The following is a 21,311-nucleotide window of genomic DNA, read 5'->3' on the forward strand; positions in this document are numbered from 1 at the left end:
CAAATGCAAAACATATAGACAGGGGATGACAGTGCAGTACAATACAATTAGACAGTGCAATACAATACATATAGACAGGGGATTAAAGCATGTAAACGGTAAAAGGTAAAGCATTTAACCTAGGGTTTAAAGCATGTAAACGGTGAATTTAAAACCATCAATGAGAGCAGGTAAATTATTGATTGCACATTAAATGAGATTATACGGTGCAGTGCTAGGTGAAGTGCTAGCCACACCTACCACCCCCCCACCCGAATCAGGTGGGGCAGTTCAGTAAACGAACAGCCTGAGGGAAAAAGCTGCTCCCAAACCTGGTGGTTCTGCAGCTAATGCTCCTCAGCCTTCTTCCGGAAGGCAGCGGGTCAAATAGACCTTGGAAGGGGTGAGAGGAGTCCCTCATGATGCTGCAGGCTTTACTTTTTGCACCTTCCTCTGTAAATGTCACTGATGGCAGGGAATCTGGTTCCAGTGATGTGCTGGGCTGGCTTCACAACACGCTGCAGGTCCTTCCTGTCTGCAGCTGAGCAGGTCCCATGCCAGACAGTGATGCAGCAGGTCAGAATGGACTTGATGGTGCACCTGTAGGACCTGGAGAGAATGGATGTACCCAGACCAACTCTATTTAGCCTCCTTAGGAGGTACGGGCATTGTTGAGCCTTCTTCACCAAGGAGGAGGTGTTCTGACTCCAGGAGAGATTGTCTGTGATGTGCACTCCCAGGAACTTGAAACTGTGCACTGTCTCCACAGCACTGCTGTCGACCTGCAGGGGGGAGTGAGTTGCTCCAGCCCTTCTGAAGTCGACAACCATCTCCTTCGTCTTGTCGACATTCAGAGAGAGGTTGTTGTCTCTGCACCAGAGCTCAAGCTGCCTCACCTCGTCCCTGTAGGCGGATTCATCGCCGTTGGTGATGAGCCCCACGACTGTGGTGTCATCCGCGTATGTGATGATGTGGTTGGCCTGGTGTATGGCGGCATTGGGGTCTAGAATATCAGCGGTCAGGAATGTGGGTAGATTTGCACACGGAGATGGGACCCAAAGTGCTTGTATATTCCCTGCTCCCTTTAAACTCACGAAGTTTGCTGGGAAATTTATTATACCATCTGAGCAAAACATATATTTTAAAAATGAAAATGTTTGGCTTTTAATTGGAGTAACTTCCAATAGTCTGGAAATTTTGCTAATTGAAGTCCCAAGAGCACCAGATTACAGGAGCGTTACTGTGCACGTTTATTCTATTCAACAACCTTGTGCACCCAGCGGGAAGCCTTCCTGAAAGAGAGTGTGAGTTAGAGACATGGTCTCTGCCTATCTTCAGGACCCGCACTCTCATTGAGTGAAGTCCTTCCCCACAATGGGGTCACTACAGAAATGCACACCAGAGAGTACCGGTCCCAGTTAAACTTCTTCTTTAAATTGCCAGGTATGATATTATGAATCTTCAAATTACAGAGAATGGTCTGTACGACTACGTGAACATAGGGACTTGGTACGAAGGGTTGCTGGACCTGGACGACAACAAGCTTCAGCTGAACATGACCAAGATGGTGCGTTCTGTCTGTAGTGATCCGTGCACCAGAGGTCAGATTAAGGTGAGTTCAACCAATGTTGGGCCACAGGCCACTCTGATGGTCGGCCAACTTGCTGGGATCAGCCACTGCTTCCAATTGGATTTTGTTTCCCTTCTATTCAATGGGAACCCAGAGTGAAAAAGTCATTTCACTCTGTCAGTGGTCACTCTCTATCCTCTCGCCATGTACTGCTAGGCGATTCCCAACATTTCCTCATGTTCTACCAAGGTGTCCTCTCTCTTTCTTTCCGCCTTGGGCAGGTTATCCGGAAGGGGGAGGTGAGCTGCTGCTGGATATGCACAACGTGCAAGGAGAATGAATACATGCACGATGAGTTCACGTGCAGAGCCTGTGATCTGGGCTGGTGGCCGAACCATGACCTCACAGGTAACAACACTTTCAGGGAACTGGCCTGGGATATGGGCAGCACCCTTGCAATGTGACATCTCAGGGGGCTGTGGAAGGTCCCATGTCCCGTTATTAATATGCAGGGCAATGAGAAGATCTCTTCTCAACTTTCGAATAAAGTCGTCTGTCCATTCCCTCCACAGATGCTGCTTGACCCACTGAATTCCTCCAGCACTTTATGTTTTGATCAGTATGCGTTTAAATGTGGTTGGCAAATCAGATTTTTCTCACCTGTCATCCAGTGATCCATAAACAGAATCATGAAGTTTGATAATCCTTCATGCCAAGTGTCTTATTATTGATGAGTAATCAATGAGAGCGGCTGTTGGCTTCATTTCCCAGATTCACTCTTAGAGTCTTCAAGTTCTTCTAGATTGATGGGCCTTTAGATGTTTAAAAAATGGGTCAGTTTTCTCAGCCACTCAACAAGAATAAAAGACTTGAACCTGAGGAACTATAAGGTGTTGAAAATGTGCACACAAAGTAAAATAAAAACAGCTTACATTTCCCTAGCACCAAAATTCTTGACAGGAACATTTCAACTAAAATTTGGCAGCAAATCACTTAAAGAGATAAGCAATTTTTAAAATAAAGACAGAGGGTTGGTGAACTCAACAGGTCAGGCAGCATCTCTGGAGAACATGGATGGGTGATGTTTTGGGTTGGGATCCTTCTTCAGACCGATAATAGTTGTTTGTTATGTGGTTTGTTTAGTTTATTATTGTCACGTCTACCAACATTTAGTGAAAAACTTTTTTGTTGCATGCTATCCATTCAGCAAAAAGACTATACATGATTAGAATCAAGCCATCCACAATGTACAGATACAGGATAAATGGAATAATGTTTAGAGCAAGATAAAGCCCAGTAAAATCCGATTAAAGATAGTTCGATGGTCTCCAATGAGCTGGATTGGAGGTTAGGACTGCTCTCTAGATGGTGATAGGATGGTTCAGTTGCCCTATAACAGCTGAGAAGAAATGATCCCTGAATCTGGAGGTATGTGTTTTCAAACTTCTGTACCTGATGGAGGAGGGGAGAAGAGAAGAGGGAGTGACCAGGGTGAGACTCATCCTTGATTATGCTAGTGGCCTTTCTGAAACAGCATGAAGTGTAGATGGAGTCAATTGAAGGGAGGTTGGTTTGCGTGATGGTCTGGGCTGCATTGACAACTTTCTGCAATGGAGAGGGGGAAGAATGTTGGAAGTGAGGAGGGGCAGGACATAGTGTGGTAGGTAACAGGTGTACACAGGCAAGGGGCAGTTTTGATAGGCAAATGGTTGGACAAAGACCAGAGATTAAATAAAGGTGTGAGACAAAAAGGATTGAAGAGTCGTGAACTGTAGTTGGAAGGGTAAAGAAGAAATATGTGCGTCTAGGAAGGGCACATATTTTAGCAATGGAGGAGGCCCAGGACAGAAAGGTCAGTATGGGAATAGGAAGGGAAGTGAAAATGATTCGCAACTGGGAGATCCGGTTTTAAATATTAAACAGCTTTAAAATATTATTTTGACCTTTTATTTCTTTCTATTGTTGCACAGGTTGTCAAAGGATTGTTGTGAATCACCTGCAATGGAGCGATGTGGAGTCTGCGATCGCCGTGATCTTCTCCTGCCTAGGGATCCTTGCCACCATGTTTGTCACACTCATCTTCATGCTGTACAGGGACACACCGGTGGTTAAGTCCTCGAGCCGGGAGCTCTGCTACATCATCCTGGCCGGCATCTTCCTGGGCTACATCTGCCCGTTCACACTGTTGGCCGTGCCGACTCTGGCCTCCTGCTATTTCCAGAGGGTCCTGGTGGGGCTCTCCGCTGCCATGTGTTACTCCGCCTTGGTGACCAAAACCAACCGCATCGCCAGAATCCTGGCCGGAAGCAAGAAGAAGATCTGCACTAAGAAGCCCAGGTTCATGAGCGCCTGGGCCCAGCTGGTGATTGCTTCCATACTGATCAGCGTTCAGCTGACCATTGTGATCACGCTGCTGATTCTGGAGCCCCCTACCCCTGTCCTTTCCTACCCCAACATCAACGAGGTCTTCCTCATATGCAACACGAGCAACCTGGGCATGGTGGCTCCCCTCGGGTACAACGGGCTGCTCATCATGAGCTGCACCTACTACGCCTTCAAGACAAGGAACGTCCCCGCCAACTTCAATGAAGCCAAGTACATAGCCTTCACCATGTACACAACCTGCATCATATGGCTGGCTTTCATCCCCATCTACTTCGGCAGCAACTACAAGATCATCACCACCAGCTTCTCGGTCAGTCTAAGCGTGACGGTGGCCCTGGGCTGCATGTTCACGCCGAAGATCTACATCATCATCGCCAAGCCTGAGCGCAACGTCCGCAGTGCGTTCACCACCTCGGACGTGGTGCGCATGCACGTGGGTGACGGCAAGGTGGCTTTCAGGTCCAACAGCCTGCTCGACATGTTTAAGAGGAAGAAAACCACCGCCAGCAACGCGAGGTAAGGAGCTCCAGCCTTGCACTGAGAGAGCCCTGTGTTTTAATGTATGATCATTCCTCTCACTCAGTCGTCAGTGTAACCTCCACATGCACGCTTCTGTGGTGGGGACAGGACAGAGATGCAAAAGACAAGATACTGGGATTCGTGGCTCCATTGTGTAATTCGTGGCTCCACTGGGCAATTGGCACTCAAACTGATTCGCTCGTCTTCAGGGATGGGATCTTACCTGGCTGGCATGTGGCTCCTGGCCTCTTTAGGGATGGGATCTTACCTGGCTGGCATGTGGCTCCTGGCCTCTTCAGGGATGGGATCTTACCTGGCTGGCATGTGGCTCCTGGCCTCTTCAGGGATGGGATCTTACCTGGCTGGCATGTGGCTCCTGGCCCACTGGATGCAGCTGGTGTTGCCCAGTCCCCAAAAGCAAATCTTTAAACAACTGTAGCGGTAGAGTCCACTGGGACCAATGCTGCAGGAAGCACATCTCCTGGTTCATGGTTCCTGCATCTGTCTGGCAGCTTATGCCATTCTGGTCTCACCATCCCTGAAGCAGGCATTGCTCAGTATACACTGACCATGGTGTGTGTTGTCTCTAGAATGCAGTGGACAACCTGCCACTTGTCTGGTTAAGGATCACTGGTGTGACCATCCCTTAGGGCAAAAACATAGGTCTGCATGTGAAGAACTTTCTCCTCTTCCCTCCTCTCCTTCTGCGGATGTCTGTTTTAAATTAATGACCCCCCCCCCCCCCCAACCCCTTCTCATTCGCTCTCTAACCAATGAAAGAAAGCTCTTCCTATTCTTGTCAGAAGTGGCCATGATTTAAAAAGAGAACTCCTTTAAACCTGCTGTACAAGTGGAAACGGTCCCAGCTCCGTAACTCTCTGCCTGCATCTCTTAGGTCTCTGCCCTTATCACTGGCCGGTCGCATTAACCTAATTAAAATGGTTACTTTACCAAAATTTTTATACCTTTTTCAACATATACCAATATTTATTAGGGGAAGCTTTTTTGTAAAATTGGACCAGACCATATCTTCCTTTTTATGGGGAAACAAACCACGGCGCATCAGGAAAGAGTATCTCCAGCGGTCCAAGTCAATGGGGGGGATGGGCCTTCCAAATTTCCTTATGTATTATTGGGCATGTAATATTCAGAAGCTTCTCTACTTGTCTAATCTGGAAAACACTCCTCTTTGGGCACAAATGGAGCTGTCCTCGTGCCAGTACTCTCTTTGCTCTTTAGTTTGTTCAGGTTTACCGCTTGCCTCTATTGCCTGTTCTATGCCCACTGTTACGCACACTTTAAAGATCTGGATGCAATTCAGGAGACACTTTGGTCTTACAAGGACATCCCTGTATTCTCCAATACATCGCAATTATTTGTTTAAACCATCATGTACTGATTTTACTTTTCAAACCTGGTTTGATAAGGGTATCAGAACTGTTAATGATCTGTATGGTGATGGGACCTTCTTATCATTTCCAGACCTGTCTGAACGGTTCAACTTGCCCCGATCACATCTATTTCGCTATCTTCAGGTCAGGCACTTCTTACAAAGGCAATTTCCAGAATTTCCAAGTCAGCCCACTTACTCTGAAATTGATTCTATTCTTCTTTTGAATCCCAATGCGCAGAGGCTGATTTCAATTATACACACTGAAATAGACTCCATTAAGCCTGAATCTCTCCATAATCTTAAGGTAGCTTGGGAACAGGATTTGGGGTTTGGCATGACGGATCGGACATGGGAAACTGTGCTGGGACTTCTTCACACTTCCTCAATTTGTGCTAGACATAGTCTTATACAATGTAAAATTTTGCATCGCACGCATTACACTAACGCTAGACTAGCAAGAATATTTCCCGGCACGAGTGACGCATGTAACCGTTGTCGACAAACACCTGCCGACTTGATTCACATGTTTTGGACGTGCCCCCGCCTGTCTAAATTTTGGACGGGGATTTTTAAATCCTTTAGGGATATATCCGGTATAGATATTCTACCCAATCCTCTTACAGCTCTTTTTGGTGTCCCTTCTGGAACTAATACCCCCCCCCCGATATCTAAAAGTAATTATGTCTTTTACTTCTCTTTTGGCTAGACGTCTTATACTTCTTAATTGGAAGCATGTATTGCCACCCACTCATAATAGATGGATCGAGGATGTGTTATATCACTTAAAGCTAGAGAAGATTAGATTCTCTCTCAAAGGTTCACAGGAAAGCTTTAAAGAAACATGGTTACCGTTTCTAAATTATGCAAAAACTTTAATGATTGTTTTAGAGAATGGGGATAAACCAAAGTGTTGACTGCTTATATGTCTGCCTACACTCTTCCTCCCTTGTCTGTTTTTTTTAATACTTTGTATTTGTTTTACTAATGTCAATGTTTATCTCTGCGTCTGGGATGGGGCGGGGGGGTGGGGGGTGGGGGTGTATCTTTACACGTATTGTTTGTTCATTGTTGAAATAATTGTAAAAACTAATAAACAGAATAAAAATTTTTAAAAAAGAAGTGCTCGCTCACAATCAGCAAATTTTCAGACTGTTGCACCGATTCCCGTTGCAGCCGTTGTGCTGGGGACTCTCTGGTATTCTCTTAACACCGGCTTTTTTGGGAGGTCTCTGGGATTATTTGTCTGGCCATGTGGTCTACACAGCCACACAAACAGTTATTCATTGAGATAAGATAGGCTCAGGAGTATCAACAGTCAAAGGGAACTTGCAAGAGTAAATTACCAGATTCGAAACAAAATCAGATGGGGAACATGGAGTAGTAGTTTTGATTCAGCCAAACATGGTGATTTGGATGAGAATTTGTATATTACTGGCATGACATTATTGCTGTTCACATTCTGCAGAGAAAAGGTATTTACTGTTTCTTGTTGAACTTCATCTTACTGGTTGTTTTTTCAGTTAACCTATGGAAAGCAAGGCACAAATATCTGATTCCTGTAGAAACAAGGAACCGAAGATGCTGGTTTACCAAAGAAAGACACAAAATGCTGGAGTAACTCAACGGGTTAGGCAGCATCCCTGGAGAACATGGATAGGTGACCCTTCTTCAGAAGGGTTGGGACCCAAAATGTCACCTATCCATGTTTTTCAAGGTTGCTGCCTCACCTGCTTAGTTATTCCAGTATTTTGTACCATTTCTTATATCTGATTCCTGACACAAATTGGGATTATTGTAGCACCGTGGATTAATTAGCTAAATTTGTTCAGCATGGGCACACCCTTTCAACAAAGATGCCCAGGGTGCTTACAAAATATACTCATACTCAGGAGCATTTGTAAGACAGGAGCCTTAAATTGTAACACCAGAGCAGCTTGCATCCAGACTGTAACTCACCATTGAAATTTTGATACCACTCGTATTTTGAAAGTGTTTCAAATGTAAGATTGCTGCCACAACTTGTAATGATACAGGGCCAGCTACTGATGCAAAGTATGAGCTAAAGATAGCTCTTACATCGGGTTGTGCCCAAAAGGGCACAAAGTGCTGGATTAACTCAGCGGGTCATGCAGCATCTCTGGAGAACATGGATCGGTGACATTTTGGATCGGGACCCTTCTTCAGACTGATTATGGGGAGGGTGGGGGGGCAGGGGAGAAAGCTGAAAGAGAGAAGAGGCAGGACAAAGCATATCAGGTAATAGATGGACACAGCTGAGAAGGGAGGGGGTGGGGGTTGTTAGGGAGATGATTGGAACAAAGGCCGGAGATTAGAGCAGAAGATGTGAGACTCGGGTTGTGCTTTCTCCTTATAGTTAAGACCTTCTTCCCTGCTTGAACATAACCCACGGAAGAGACTGAAATGGAGCAGGTCAACCACACTTTATGTAAACATCCTTAAACATTCTTGCGCATATTAGAAACATAGAAACATAATGGGGCAGGAAAAAGGAAAAGGTAGTCATGTGGATCTTCTTCAAACTCAGAGGCCATACCATCCTTCTCTCACATGATACACTCTTGCTCACCCAACAAACACACAAACAACACTCATGGTCATCAATCAACACTGTCTTTGAAGGTATGACGTACAACTTTATCAGCACTGTAAGACTGGAAAAGTCTTCCAACACCTCAGTGACCCAGGAGAAAAAAACCTCACTGCACCCAATGACTCTCACGACAAATACCGGGTGCATCAGCACAGCTGTGAAAGGCAGTCAGTGAGTTACAAGAGGAAGTTGTCAAGGCAGATACAGTTACAGTATTTAAAATACGTTTGGACAGATACACGGATAGGAAAGACAGAGTGATATGAGCCGACGCGGGTAAATGGGATTAACTCAAGCAAATTAACTTGTTCGGAATGGACGTTGGGCTGAAGGGCCCATTTCCGTACTGTTTAAATCAGTGATTCGCACCTGGAGTACTGTGTGCAGTTTTGGTCTCCAAATTTGAGGAAGGATATTCTTGCTATTGAGGGCGTGCAGCGTAGGTTTACTAGGTTAATTCCCGGAATGGCGGGACTGTCATATGTTGAAAGACTGGAGTATACACTGGAATTTAGAAGGATGAGAGGAGATCTTATCGAAACACATAAGATTATTAAGGGGTTGGACACGTTAGAGGCAGGAAACATGTTCCCAATGTTGGGGGAGTCCAGAACAAGGGGCCACAGTTTAAGAATAAGGGGTAGGCCATTTAGAACTGAGATGAGGAAAAACCTTTTCAGTCAGAGAGTTGTGAATCTGTGGAATGCTCTGCCTCAGGGCAGTGGAGGCCAATTCTCTGAATGCATTCAAGAGAGAGCTAGATAGAGCTCTTAAGGATAGCGGAGTCAGGGGGTATGGGGAGAAGGCAGGAACGGGGTACTGATTGAGAATGATCAGCCATGATCACATTGAATGGTGGTGCTGGCTCGAAGGGCCGAATGGCCTCCTCCTGCACCTATTGTCTATTGATTCGAAGAAACATCAAGTTCTGTTAGAGTCTGTATAAAGTAGTCTGTACTGCCCTGGGTTGATCCCGATAACTCAGGGGTTTATTTTCTTATTTAAATTTCCTATTCCCTTTGAGGCAATGTATTCCAAACTACAAAAACTATTTTCTTTTACATTCTTCTGCCAATTGTGTCCAACTGATATTGACCTTGCTGGCAGAGGGAACAGTTTATCTTTCCTTAGTTTATCCAAAGCCTGGTGAGCGTTACTGAGTCTGGCTGGAGAGATTGCTGGAGGTTTCAATCACATGATGTCTTGGCCCAAGACCACCCTTGCTCAGTGAAACTGCCTTTTTGCCTTTTCTTCAACATGCTTCAACTATCTAACCAAAATTCAAAAATCAGTAAGACCTATAAAGTGTTTTAATGCCTTTGTGGTATTTTTCTGGAGTTGCTCACAAAAATATATGGGAGATTAATTCACTAATTTCAAGAGATTCTACACGTAGGCAAAATTTAAGTTTAAGTTTATATTGACTCGTGTACATTGAAAAGTGTCGTTTCATGCATGCAAAACAAATCAGATGATACTATACATAATTACAATCTAGCTAAACTCAAGTACAACTACAAAGGGGAAGATACAGAGTGTAGAAAAGAGCATTGTAGTACACCTGTTACATAGACAAAGTCCAATGTCTGCAATGGGTAGAGGTGAATAGGACTGTTTCTTAGCTTATGGAAGGACAATTCAGAACCCTGATAACTGAGGGGAAGAAGCTGTTCCTGAGTTTGGTGGTGCGCACTTTCAAGCATGGTGGCACAGTAGGTAGTGTTGCAACTTCACAGATCCAGTGTTTGATCCTGTCCATCTGTGCTGTCTGTGTGGAGTTATCATGTTCTCCCTTTTAGCACACGGGTTTCCTCTGATGCTTTGGGCCTAAAGACTTTCACCTTGTCCTCTGATGGTCCTGTTGTGGGTGTTAATGGCTGCTACACAATTGGAAAAAGCTGTGGTAAAGGCCTCCCGTGCTTCAGTTGGGAGGAGGTAAAAGTTTGGGCATCCCTCTGACAATTTTGTATTTGATTATCTCTCACAATTTCAAAACTGACCAGGCCTCATTAGTAAATCTGAAAATGAACACGAAGAAAAATCACATATCAAAATGAAATGCAGTAAATATGTACTTGGAAAATTAATATTAGAGACAGAACCGTATTTTTTTTAATTTACCTGGGGTGTGCAGGGGTTACAGGGGTAGGGAAGGGATATTATAGGCAGGGTCGAAAGGATGGAACACGGTGGGGTGGATAGGATGAGACTTGACTTGAAGATATGTGTGAAGGGAAGTCAAGTAAACGGCTTGAACCAACAAGCAGCAGTCAAAATGAGTCAAGCGAAGGCAGCACTTTTTTTCATATTCAAGGTGTAGCCGTTAATCAGGAATGAGGAAAAGAACGTTTCATTTGTAGCAACAGAAGGTGACCCAAATTCAGGTTGTCATAATAGAAACAGCCCCAGGGATCATTGTGTGACTGGGAACACTTGGATGCACGATCGATTCAGAATTGCCAACCTCTTCGCAAAACCTATCCACGCAGTAATAATTTTAAAAATGGCACCAAGACGGAGAAAGTATTTGCAGTTTGTAACACAGCACTTTTCGTGACTCGTAACAGAACGGAATTGAGACTTACTTTTGTCTGTAGTCACTTTGAGAGTAAAGAAGCACAGTAGCTATTTCGCAATAGCTCCCGCAATCTGCCAGGGAATAAACGGCCCCATTATCTGCTCTTGGTTGGAAGGTTCAAGGATAAAGGACACCAAGGAAACCCCACTGCTCCTTTCACAAATAGTGCCGTTGAACAACTGACGTCCATCCGAGAGGGCAGGTAGAGCCACAGTTTGAGGTTCTATCTGAGGGACGTATCTCCGGCAGTGTGGCACTCCTTTGGTATCACAGTATAGTGAATGCATAAGTATGGGTGCCACCGTAGCATCTGCTGACACACCCAGAGCATTAATGGAGGTGGGGCAGGGGGCGGGGAGGGAGAGGGCGGTTCGTGCAATAGGGAGGAGTTATTTGACACTTTTTTTTGTCTGCTTACTCAGGAATGGAAGAACAGTCTCCTATCGTGCAGTGTCCCCGAACAAGCACCTGCATCACTATCCCCACCTCTTCCGAGCACAGCTACACACGGCCCGAAAGATGTAAATAGAAAGAGGTTGAGGAAGGAGTGCAGGGTGAGTCATGTAGCATGGATGTGAAGGTGCAAGCACAGTTGCTATTGGCTGCCTGGCTCCTTCCATTCATTCAGTAGCAAGGAGTTCTGATCCTGCAGACCCTGTCCTCAACCAGAGATGTACGGGATTGTGCAGTTGAGTCACTTGTATCAGTGCAAAATATCCCTGTCCGGTCTGGTGAGGAGTTGCATGTTGGATCTGCAGGGTCAGAGATGGACATAGATCTCTGCTACCACAGCATACAACACCACTCTGGAGAAAAGGAATGGGTGATGTTTCAGGTTGAGACGCTGCTTCAGACTGAGAGTCGGGGGAGAGGGAAACTAGAGGTATGAAGAGGTACAAAGAACAACCCCATTATCTGCTCTTGGTCCAAGGATAAACAATAGCCAGGGCACCAAGGATCTTTACACAAATTTTTGTTCTTTGTAGCTCTTCGTATCTCTACATCCCTCTCCCATGACTCTCAGTCTGAAGAATGGTCTCGACCCGAAACGTCACCTATTCCTCTTCTCCAGAGGTGCTGCCTGACCCGCTGAGTTACTCCACCATTTTGTGTCTATCTTTGGTGTAAACCAGCATCTGCAGTTCCTCCCAGCACACAGCGCTCGCTGTTTATGTGCAGAGTACTCATCAGCTGGCTCGTTGACACAATGTGAGCAAATACTAGCCCGGCCCCAGTGCAGCTGTGAGATCTAATGTGAGGATGTTCCCTTGGCCACCTGAACCACTAGGAAATCAGATGCAGTTAACCTTGAGGGCAACATTCAAATCCACACACCTGCCTCAACTTCAAATCAGGTTGTGACATGTCTGGTGTGGGAATGGAAGAAGGGTGTTGGCTATTGAGTTGTTGTCACACCTGGCCTGCAACTCCCATATAGTTATAATTAGAGGAAGGCCATTCAGCCCACGAGTCCATGCTAGCTCACGGAGCAACCCCATTGATTCTGTAGAAAAAAACTGCAGATGCTAGTTTAAAACATTTTAACTCCCCCTCCCATTTCCACACTAACCTTTCTGTCCTGGGCCTCCTCCATTGTCAAAGTGAGGCCCAGTGGAAATTGGAGGAACAGCACCTCATATTTTGCTTGGGCAGCGGTATGAACATTGACTTCTCTAACTTCAAGTAACACTTGCTTTCCTCTCTCTCCATCCCCTCCCCCTTCTCAGTTCTCCGACCAGTCTTACTGTCTCCTACTACATTTTATTTCTGAAGAAGGGTCTCCAGCATTTTGTGTCTACCTTTGATTTAAACCAGCATCTGCAGTTATTTTTCCTATACATTTTATTGTTCCCTTCTCCTAACTAACAATGATCTATTCTACATTTTCCTTGATCTCCATTCCCTTTGACTTGTTTTCATAATTTATTCTTCCTTATCTATACACTTCCTTATCTATGTACCTCCCACTCCCCTGACATCAGTCTGACGAAGGGTCTCGACCCAAATCGTCACCCATTCCTTCTCTCCAACAATGCTGCCTGTCCCGCTGAGTTACTCCAGCATTGTGTGCCTATCCCCCATTAATTCTCCCTGGTACATATTCTCATCAACTCCACCAGATTCAACCATCGATTGACGGTAGGGATATGTCCCAATGGTCAAGTAACTTAACCATCCTTAATCTTTGGAATGTGGGTGCAAACCGCACAAATGGCAGCAGAGGTCAGGATTGAACCTGGGTAGCTGGAGCTGTGAGGCAGAAGCTTTAGGAGCCGTGCCAATGTACCAGCACCGCACCCCTCCATTTCCACCCCAAAAACAACAAGTCAATAAGACAAGGCAGCCCCATCTGCCCCAGACTCACCTGGAGCTCCCTCACTCCTGGGGAGATTGTGCGCCTACAATGTCCCAACAGGTGGTTGATGCCTCGGGATTGACAGCACAGTTACTCCTTCTGCAGATCAGGAAAGGATAACACTGGAGAAGTTGATGCTGAGAATGTAAACCATATTGAGACAAGACAAATAGGTCTGAAGGTTATCCAATCAGTTAGTTGGTCAGGATAAAACCCAGAGCCCCACAAAATGGGGGCGTTGAGAAATAGTTCGAATATAGAACAGAACTGTACAAGAATAGGCCTATCGGCTCACAATTTGTGACGAACACGTTGCGAAGACCAATTCTTATCTGCCTGCACATAATCTATATCCCTCTATTCCCTGCATATCCATATTGCTATCCCAAAGTCTCTTAAATGCTACTATCGTATCAACCTCCACCCCCAACCCTGGCAGCATGTTCCAGGCACTCACCACCCCTTGTGTAAAAAAAAAAAATTCCGTACATCTCCTTTAAACTTTGTCCCACTCACCTTAAACATTTGCCCACTAGTATTTGAATTCTCCATCCTGGGATAAAGATTCTGTCTATCCTATCTCTGCCTCATATAATTTTAAATACTTCTATTAGGTTTTCCTGCATCCTCCAGCATTCCAGTGGTATTAACTGCATTTATTTAGCACCAACCCAGCAAGATTTATGTCCATTGAAGTATCACAGTTGTAATGTAGGAAACATAGAAACTGAGTTCCAAACAGTAAGATCCCACCAATAGAATGAGTAAATTCTCACTTCTCTAGGTAATGACATCTGTAAGTCGATTTTATCCATGTTGGAAAATACACAAAAATCATTCCATATGGTAAACATAACTCCACAATATTGTAATGAATCAATAGCACATGTGATCTTTCACATTCATCTAAGAGGTCACCCAGGGGTCCTGATTCGCCTGAGGCCACATGCAAATTGGAGGAACGGCACCTTGTATTTTGCTTGGGGAGCTTACAATTCAGCGGTATGAACATTGATGTCTCTCGTTTGAAGTAATCCCTGCATTCTTTAGCGCCCCCCCCACCCCCTTCTCCCACACCATAGTCATCCTACTAGTTCTAGTGTTCGCATCCACGTATGCCTGTCATCAGCACATCTTCTCCAGGCAAAAATGGGCCATTATGGACTCCATGAGGTTTAGTTTAGTTTAGTTTAGAGATACAGCATGGAAATGGGTGCTTTGTCCCACCGAGTCTGCGCCGACCAGCGATCCCCGTACACTAGCACTATCCTAAACACTTGGGACAATTTACAATCTTTACCAAAGCCAATAAACCTACAAACCTGTACGTCTTAGATAGATAGAGCTCTTAAGGATAGCAGAGTCAGGAGGTATGGGGAGAAGGCAGGAGCGGGATACTGATTGAGAATATGGGAGGAAACCAGAGCATCCGGGGTAAACCCACGCAGTAACGGGAAGAACGTACAAACTCCGTACGGACAGCACCCGTAGTCAGGATCAAACTCGGGTCTCTGGCACCGTAAGGCAGCAATTCTACCATTACTCCACCATGCCACCCTGTCATCTGTTGCCAGCCCTGTTTTGTTCTGGCCTTCTCTGTCTTTCAGTCTGAAGAAGGGTTCTGACCCCAATCGTTACATATTTCTTTTCTCCAGAGATGCTGCCTGACCCACTGAGTTACTCCAGCGTTTTGTGCCTATCTTCATGCTGATATGAACAGCTCGCCTGAAAGGCTGCTTCTGCCAACAAAGCAGTACTCCCATGGTACTGCACTAGAGTTACAGTCTGCGCTGCAGTCTTGGGACTGGGACTTGAGCCTTTGACCTCCTGATATGGTCAGGACTGCTGGTCGTGACTTGTGACTGACACCATGGACACTGTTTTGGCACTTCAATATGAAGGTGTGCAGATGAAGCTTCAGAACGCAAAAAACTAGCACAGGTTCCGACTGTATCGGAGTCTCGCGAAACCAACTGCATTTCTGTCCTGCCAATTATTTACTGTAAAACTCTGCTAATCGAGAATGGGAAGTTCTGATGGTCTGGCGTCTGTCTCACTGTTAGGTCTGGAATGTGAGCAGGGGGTGCGGAATGTGGTCGGGAAGTGTGGCCAGGGATGGATATGGACCATGGGCTGCGTGTCAGTATCAGCTGGGGATGGGGCCCAGAACACGTTTGGTCAAGGGGATGAGGCAGTTTGGAGCCGAAGTGAGGATCTAGAATGTGTAAGAAGGAACTGCAGATGCTGGTTTAAACCGAAGATGGACACAAAATGCTGGAGTAACTCAGCAGGACAGGCAGCAACTCTGGATAGAAGGAATGGGTGACGTTTCGGGTCGTGACCCTTCTTCAGACTCGACCCGAAACTTCACCCATTCCTTCTATCCAGAGATGCTGCCTGTCCCCAGCAACTCCAGCAATTTGTGTCTATCTTGAGGATCTAGAATGCTTGTATATTTCCCACTCCCTTTAAACTTACTGAATTCACTGGCAAATTTATAATGCCGCTGTGTAACATGTAAACAAAAAAGTGATATCAAGTCAAGTTTATTGTCACATGCACAAGTACAGTGAGGTGCAGGTACATTGAAAAACTTACTTGCAGCAGACTCCGACAGCACATGAAAACAAATTATACATAAATTGCACCGAATCTACAAGACATGAAAAGACTGTGCAAAAAAACAGGACATAAAAGTTGTTAGTTGTGCAAGAGGTCATTCGTAATGTTTTGTTGCTGAGTAGATGAGGGCTGTGTGAGTTAGTTCAAGAACCTAATAGTTGTAGGAAAATAGCTATCCTTGAACCTGATGATGTGGAACTTCAGGCCTCTGTTCTTCCTGCCTTATGGTGGCAGTGAGAAGAGGGGACGGCTTGCATACAATGGTATTCCTTGATAATAGGTGTCACCTTCTTCAGGCACTGCCTCTTGTCGATGCTTTTGATGGAGGGACTGCAGTGCCTATGCTGGATCAGGCTGAGTCCATCACTCTCTGCAGTCTCTTGGGTACAAGTAAAAATAACATTCAAAAGTCCAGAAAAGCTAGTCCAGTATGACCGAAGCCCCTAGAGTGCAGGATTATCGGAGTTTTACTGTACATGTTTATTTAACAATATTGTGTTCCCAGGAATGTATTCCTCAATGAGAGTGCAGATTAAAGACTTTGTGATGAAGTCGGTCTCTCGATCTTCGGGACCTGCACTCAGTATTGTGATTTATTCACAAAATGCTGGAGTAACTCAGCAGGTCAGGCAGCATCTCAGGAGAGAAGGAATGGGTGACGTTTCGGACCTCAGTATTGTGATGTACCTTATTGTGCCCTGATCTCAGCCTTCTGCACCTCTTGCTATATACTGAGGTTTCCTTGGGACCAGGTGGTGGTGGCTCCTGAGACCTTGCAAAAAGAACAATATCAATCTCCAAAGTGCATCAAAGATAGACACAAAAAGCTGGAGTAACTCATCAGGTCAGGCAGCATCTCTGGAGAAAAGGAATAGGTAACGTTTCGGGTCGAGACCCTTCTTCAGACAGAGTCAGGGGAAAAAGAAACGAGAGGTATAAATGGTGACATAGAGAGACGTAGAACAAATGAGTGAAAGATATGCAAAAAAGTAACAATGAAGCAGGCTATTGTTAGTTGTGGGCTAGGTGAAAACAAGTTACAGACAAGAAACCTCAACAAGACAACTTTGAAATTAGTGCAACGACTTGGGTGGGGGAAGGACAGAGAGAGAGGGGTTACTTGAAGTTAGAAAAATCAATACTCATACCTCTGGGTCGTATGCTGCCAAAGCAAAATATGAGGTGCTGTTCCTCCAATTTGCGTTTGGCCTCACTCTGACAATGGAGGAGGCCCAGGAGAGAAATGTCAATGTGGGAATGGGAAGGGGAATTAAAGTGTTTGGCAACTGGGAAATCAGGTAGGCCCGGGCGGATCAAGCGAAGGTGTTCACCGAAACGATCGCCCAGTCTACATTTGGTTTCGCTGATGTTTAAGAGTCCATACCAGTGGTTCAGCATTGAGATTTCAGATAACCTCTTGCTGAGTAACTGACTGCAAGAGAAAATTACCAAAATATTTTGTGGTCAATGAAGTGTTTTGGAGAATTGTTGTTCTCATCTTCATTTTGTGCAGGATTTCACAACCAGCAATTTCTTCAGCCCTTTGTTAAGGTATAGATATTGGCCAGAACCCAGGGGAGAAATACCCTGCTTTTCTTCATATGATCGGAGGATTTTTTTAAGTCTTTTAAGTTAAGGATGGCCCAGGTTTACTGTATCTTCTGAAAGTCATCTCTGGCAGTACTGCACTCCCTCAGTGGCAGCCAAGAGTTTTGTGTTCATATTCTACTTATTGATTTCTAAGTGTTATTCACAAGACCAGCACCAAGTGATGCAGCGGTAGAGTTGCTGCCTTACAGCGCCAGAGACCGGGTTTGATCCTGACAACTGGTGCTGTCTGTACGGAGTTTATATGTTCTCCCTGTGACCGCTTGGATTTTCTCCGGATTCTCTGGTTTCCTCCCACATCCCAAAGACATACAGGTTTGTAGGTTATTTGGCTTGTGTATAATTGTCCTTGGTATGTAGGAATAGAGCTAGTGTATAGGTGATCGCTGGTCGGCACAGACTTTGTGGGCCAAAGGGCCATGCTGTATATCTAAACTAAACTAAACTAAAATGTATTGCTCATGCCTAAATATCCGAGAGTAGGTAATGCCTACCCACCTTCCTAGAGTCACTGAGCTGTACAGAATGGAAACAGGCTATTCATCCCAAACTATCCATGCCCATCCGAGCTACTCCCACCTGCCAGTCTCTGCCCCAAATCTTTGCAAAACGTTCCCAAGCAAGTACCTGTCCAATTGTCTTTTAAGTGTTGCAATTGTACATGCTGCTGCCATTTCCTCTGGCATTTCGTCCCATGTATTCTCATCTGAGCCAGAAACTTGCCCCTCGGATTGCTTTTAAATCTTTCTCCTCTCATCTTTGCTATTGAGGGCGTGCAGCGTAGGTTTACTAGGTTAATTCCCGGAATGGTGGGACTATCATATGTTGAAAGACTGGAGCGACTAGGCTTGTATACACTGGAATTTAGAAGGATGAGAGGAGATCTTATCGAAACGTATAAGATTATTAAGGGGTTGGACACGTTAGAGGCAGGAAACATGTTCCCAATGTTGGCGGAGTCCAGAACAAGGGGCCACAGTTTAAGAATAAGGGGGAGGCCATTTAGAACTGAGATGAGGAAAAACTTTTTCAGTCAGAGAGTTGTGAATCTGTGGAATTCTCTGCCTCAGAAGGCAGTGGAGGCCAATTCTCTGAATGCATTCAAGAGAGAGCTAGATAGAGCTCTTAAGGATAGCAGAGTCAGGGGGTATGGGGAGAAGGCAGGAACGGGGTACTGATTGAGAATGATCAGCCATGATCACATTGAATGGCGGTGCTGACTCAAAGGGCCGAATGGCCTCCTCCTGCACCCATTGTCTATTGTCTATTGCCACCACCCAAGGGAAAAGACTGTGACTATTCACTTTATTGGTGCCCCTCAGCCTTCTTGAAGGCTGCAGTCCTGGTGAAAGTTCTTCCACAGTGTTATTGGGGAGGGAGTTCCAGGATTTAAACCCAGTGATGAGAAAGGAGCAGCGATATATTTCCACATTAGGACGGTGTATGGCCTGCAGGGGAAGCAGCAGGTAGTGGTGTTCCCATGCACCTAAAGCCTTGAACGTCTAGAGTCCGAGGTTTGAGTAGCTTGGGTGAGTAGCAGCTGATCACTTTGTGGAAGGCACACGCTGCAGCCACAATGAACCGTTGGTGGAGTGAATGAAGGATCAGGGTGGCTGATGGAGTGCCAAATAAGCACACCGCTTTGATCTGGATGGTGTCAAGATTCTTGGAGCTACTCTCAAGGAGCAGAATCCGTCTGCAACCTTCTGATGGAGGCAAGAATGTTACCTCTGGAGGCACAGGTGGCACTTGCTTCCCTCCTCACTCTATGGTCAGCCCAGTGCTGCTCAGATGGTATTATACTGATAGGCAGAACCCACATTTCTGATGTAAAACAGAAGCGTTCAGTGAGGAAGCAGGTGCTGTGTGGCTGATTCAGTGCTGATAATTAAAGGGTGTCTAATTGGCATATCATTCGCGGCATCGCATTCTGTCCATGTTACTGTGCGCATGTAATAAATAATGGCTTAATCAACAACTCACTTCACTATCACTGCTCCCACTCCTGCCCATAATGGACCCTGCCCCATCACACCCATAATCCCCAACATTTTCAGCACATTCACTCATACTACCACATCTTTATCCTACCCGCATGCCCTACAACCCCTTACTCCAGCATATCTCCACCACACCCCTCCCCCCAACCAAACCCATCTCCACAACCTCCCCTCCACCCAACCGCATCTACTCCCATGCCCACCTTTACCCTATTACCACACCACACCATAGCCCCACACTTATCACAGCACACCCCCAACTCACTCCAATACCACCACATCCTCACCACACCCACAAGAAACCTATATCTCATAGACATAAACCGTCTGCCGGAAATAGCGGGGGACCGGGGGTCTAATGAGATGGAGGAACTGAGGGAAATCCAGGTTAGTCGGGAAGTGGTGTTAGGTAAATTAAATGGATTAAAGGCAGATAAATCCCCAGGGCCAGATAGGCTGCATCCCAGAGTGCTTAAGGAAGTAGCCTCAGAAATAGTGGATGCATTAGTGATAATTTTTCAAAACTCTTTAGATTCTGGAGTAGTTCCTGAGGACTGGAGGGTAGCTAATGTAACCCCACTTTTTAAAAAGGGAGGGAGAGAGAAAACGGGGAATTATAGACCAGTTAGCCTAACATCGGTAGTGGGGGAAATGCTAGAGTCAGTTATTAAAGATGTGATAGCATCACATTTGGAAAGTGGTGAAATCATCGGACAAAGTCAGCATGGATTTAGCAAAGGCAAATCATGTCTGACGAATCTTATAGAATTTTTTGAGGATGTAACTAGTAGAGTGGATAAGGGAGAACCAGTCGATGTGTTATATCTGGACTTTCAGAAGGCCTTCGACAAGGTCCCACATAGGAGATTGGTGTACAAACTTAAAGCACACGGTATTGAGGGTTCAGTGTTGAGGTGGATAGAAAATTGGTTGGCGGACAGGAAGCAAAGAGTAGGAATAAACGGGTCCTTTTCGGAATGGCAGGCAGTGACTAGTGGGGTACCGCAAGGCTCAGTGCTGGGACCCCAGTTATTTACAGTGTATATTAATGATTTGGACGAGGGAATTGAATGCAACATCTCTAAGTTTGCGGATGACACGAAGCTGGGTGGCAGTGTTAGCTGCGAGGAGGATGCTAGGAGGCTGCAGAGTGACTTGGATAGATTAGGCGAGTGGGCAAATGCATGGCAGATGCAATATAATGTGGATAAATGTGAGGTTATCCACTTTGGCGGCAAGAACAGGAAAGCAGAGTATTACCTGAATGGTGACCGATTGGGAGAAGGGGAGATGCAACGTGACCTGGGTGTCATGGTGCACCAGTCATTGAAAGCAAGCATGCAGGTGCAGCAGGCAGTGAAGAAAGCGAATGGTATGCTGGCATTCATAGCAAGAGGATTTGAGTTTAGGAGCAGGGAGGTTCTGCTGCAGTTGTACAGGGCCTTGGTGAGACCGCACCTGGAGTATTGTGTGCAGTTTTGGTCTCCTAACCTGAGGAAAGACGTTCTTGCCTTAAAGGGAGTACAGAGAAGGTTCACCAGATTGATCCCTGGGATGGCGGGACTTACATATGAGGAAAGACTGGATAGACTGGGCTTGTACTCGCTGGAATTTAGAAGACTGAGGGGGGATCTTATAGAAACATATAAAATTCTTAAGGGGTTGGAGAGGCTAGATGCGGGAAGATTGT

General features: G+C 45.6%; 1 protein-coding gene across 1 annotated transcript in view; it reads left to right on the forward strand.

Annotated features, from left to right (window-relative positions):
* LOC144596765 (metabotropic glutamate receptor 1-like) overlaps window positions 1-21,311 on the forward strand; it is a 175,572-nt gene that overhangs the window by 136,929 nt on the left and 17,332 nt on the right. The window contains exons 6-8 of the mRNA XM_078405527.1: window positions 1,423-1,591; window positions 1,831-1,957; window positions 3,520-4,450. Coding sequence (XP_078261653.1) covers window positions 1,423-1,591; window positions 1,831-1,957; window positions 3,520-4,450 — 1,227 coding nt within the window. The remainder of the gene's footprint in view (window positions 1-1,422; window positions 1,592-1,830; window positions 1,958-3,519; window positions 4,451-21,311) is intronic.

Source organism: Rhinoraja longicauda, chromosome 9 (assembly GCF_053455715.1).
Source record: "Rhinoraja longicauda isolate Sanriku21f chromosome 9, sRhiLon1.1, whole genome shotgun sequence".
NCBI classification, from domain to species: Eukaryota; Metazoa; Chordata; class Chondrichthyes; order Rajiformes; family Arhynchobatidae; genus Rhinoraja; species Rhinoraja longicauda.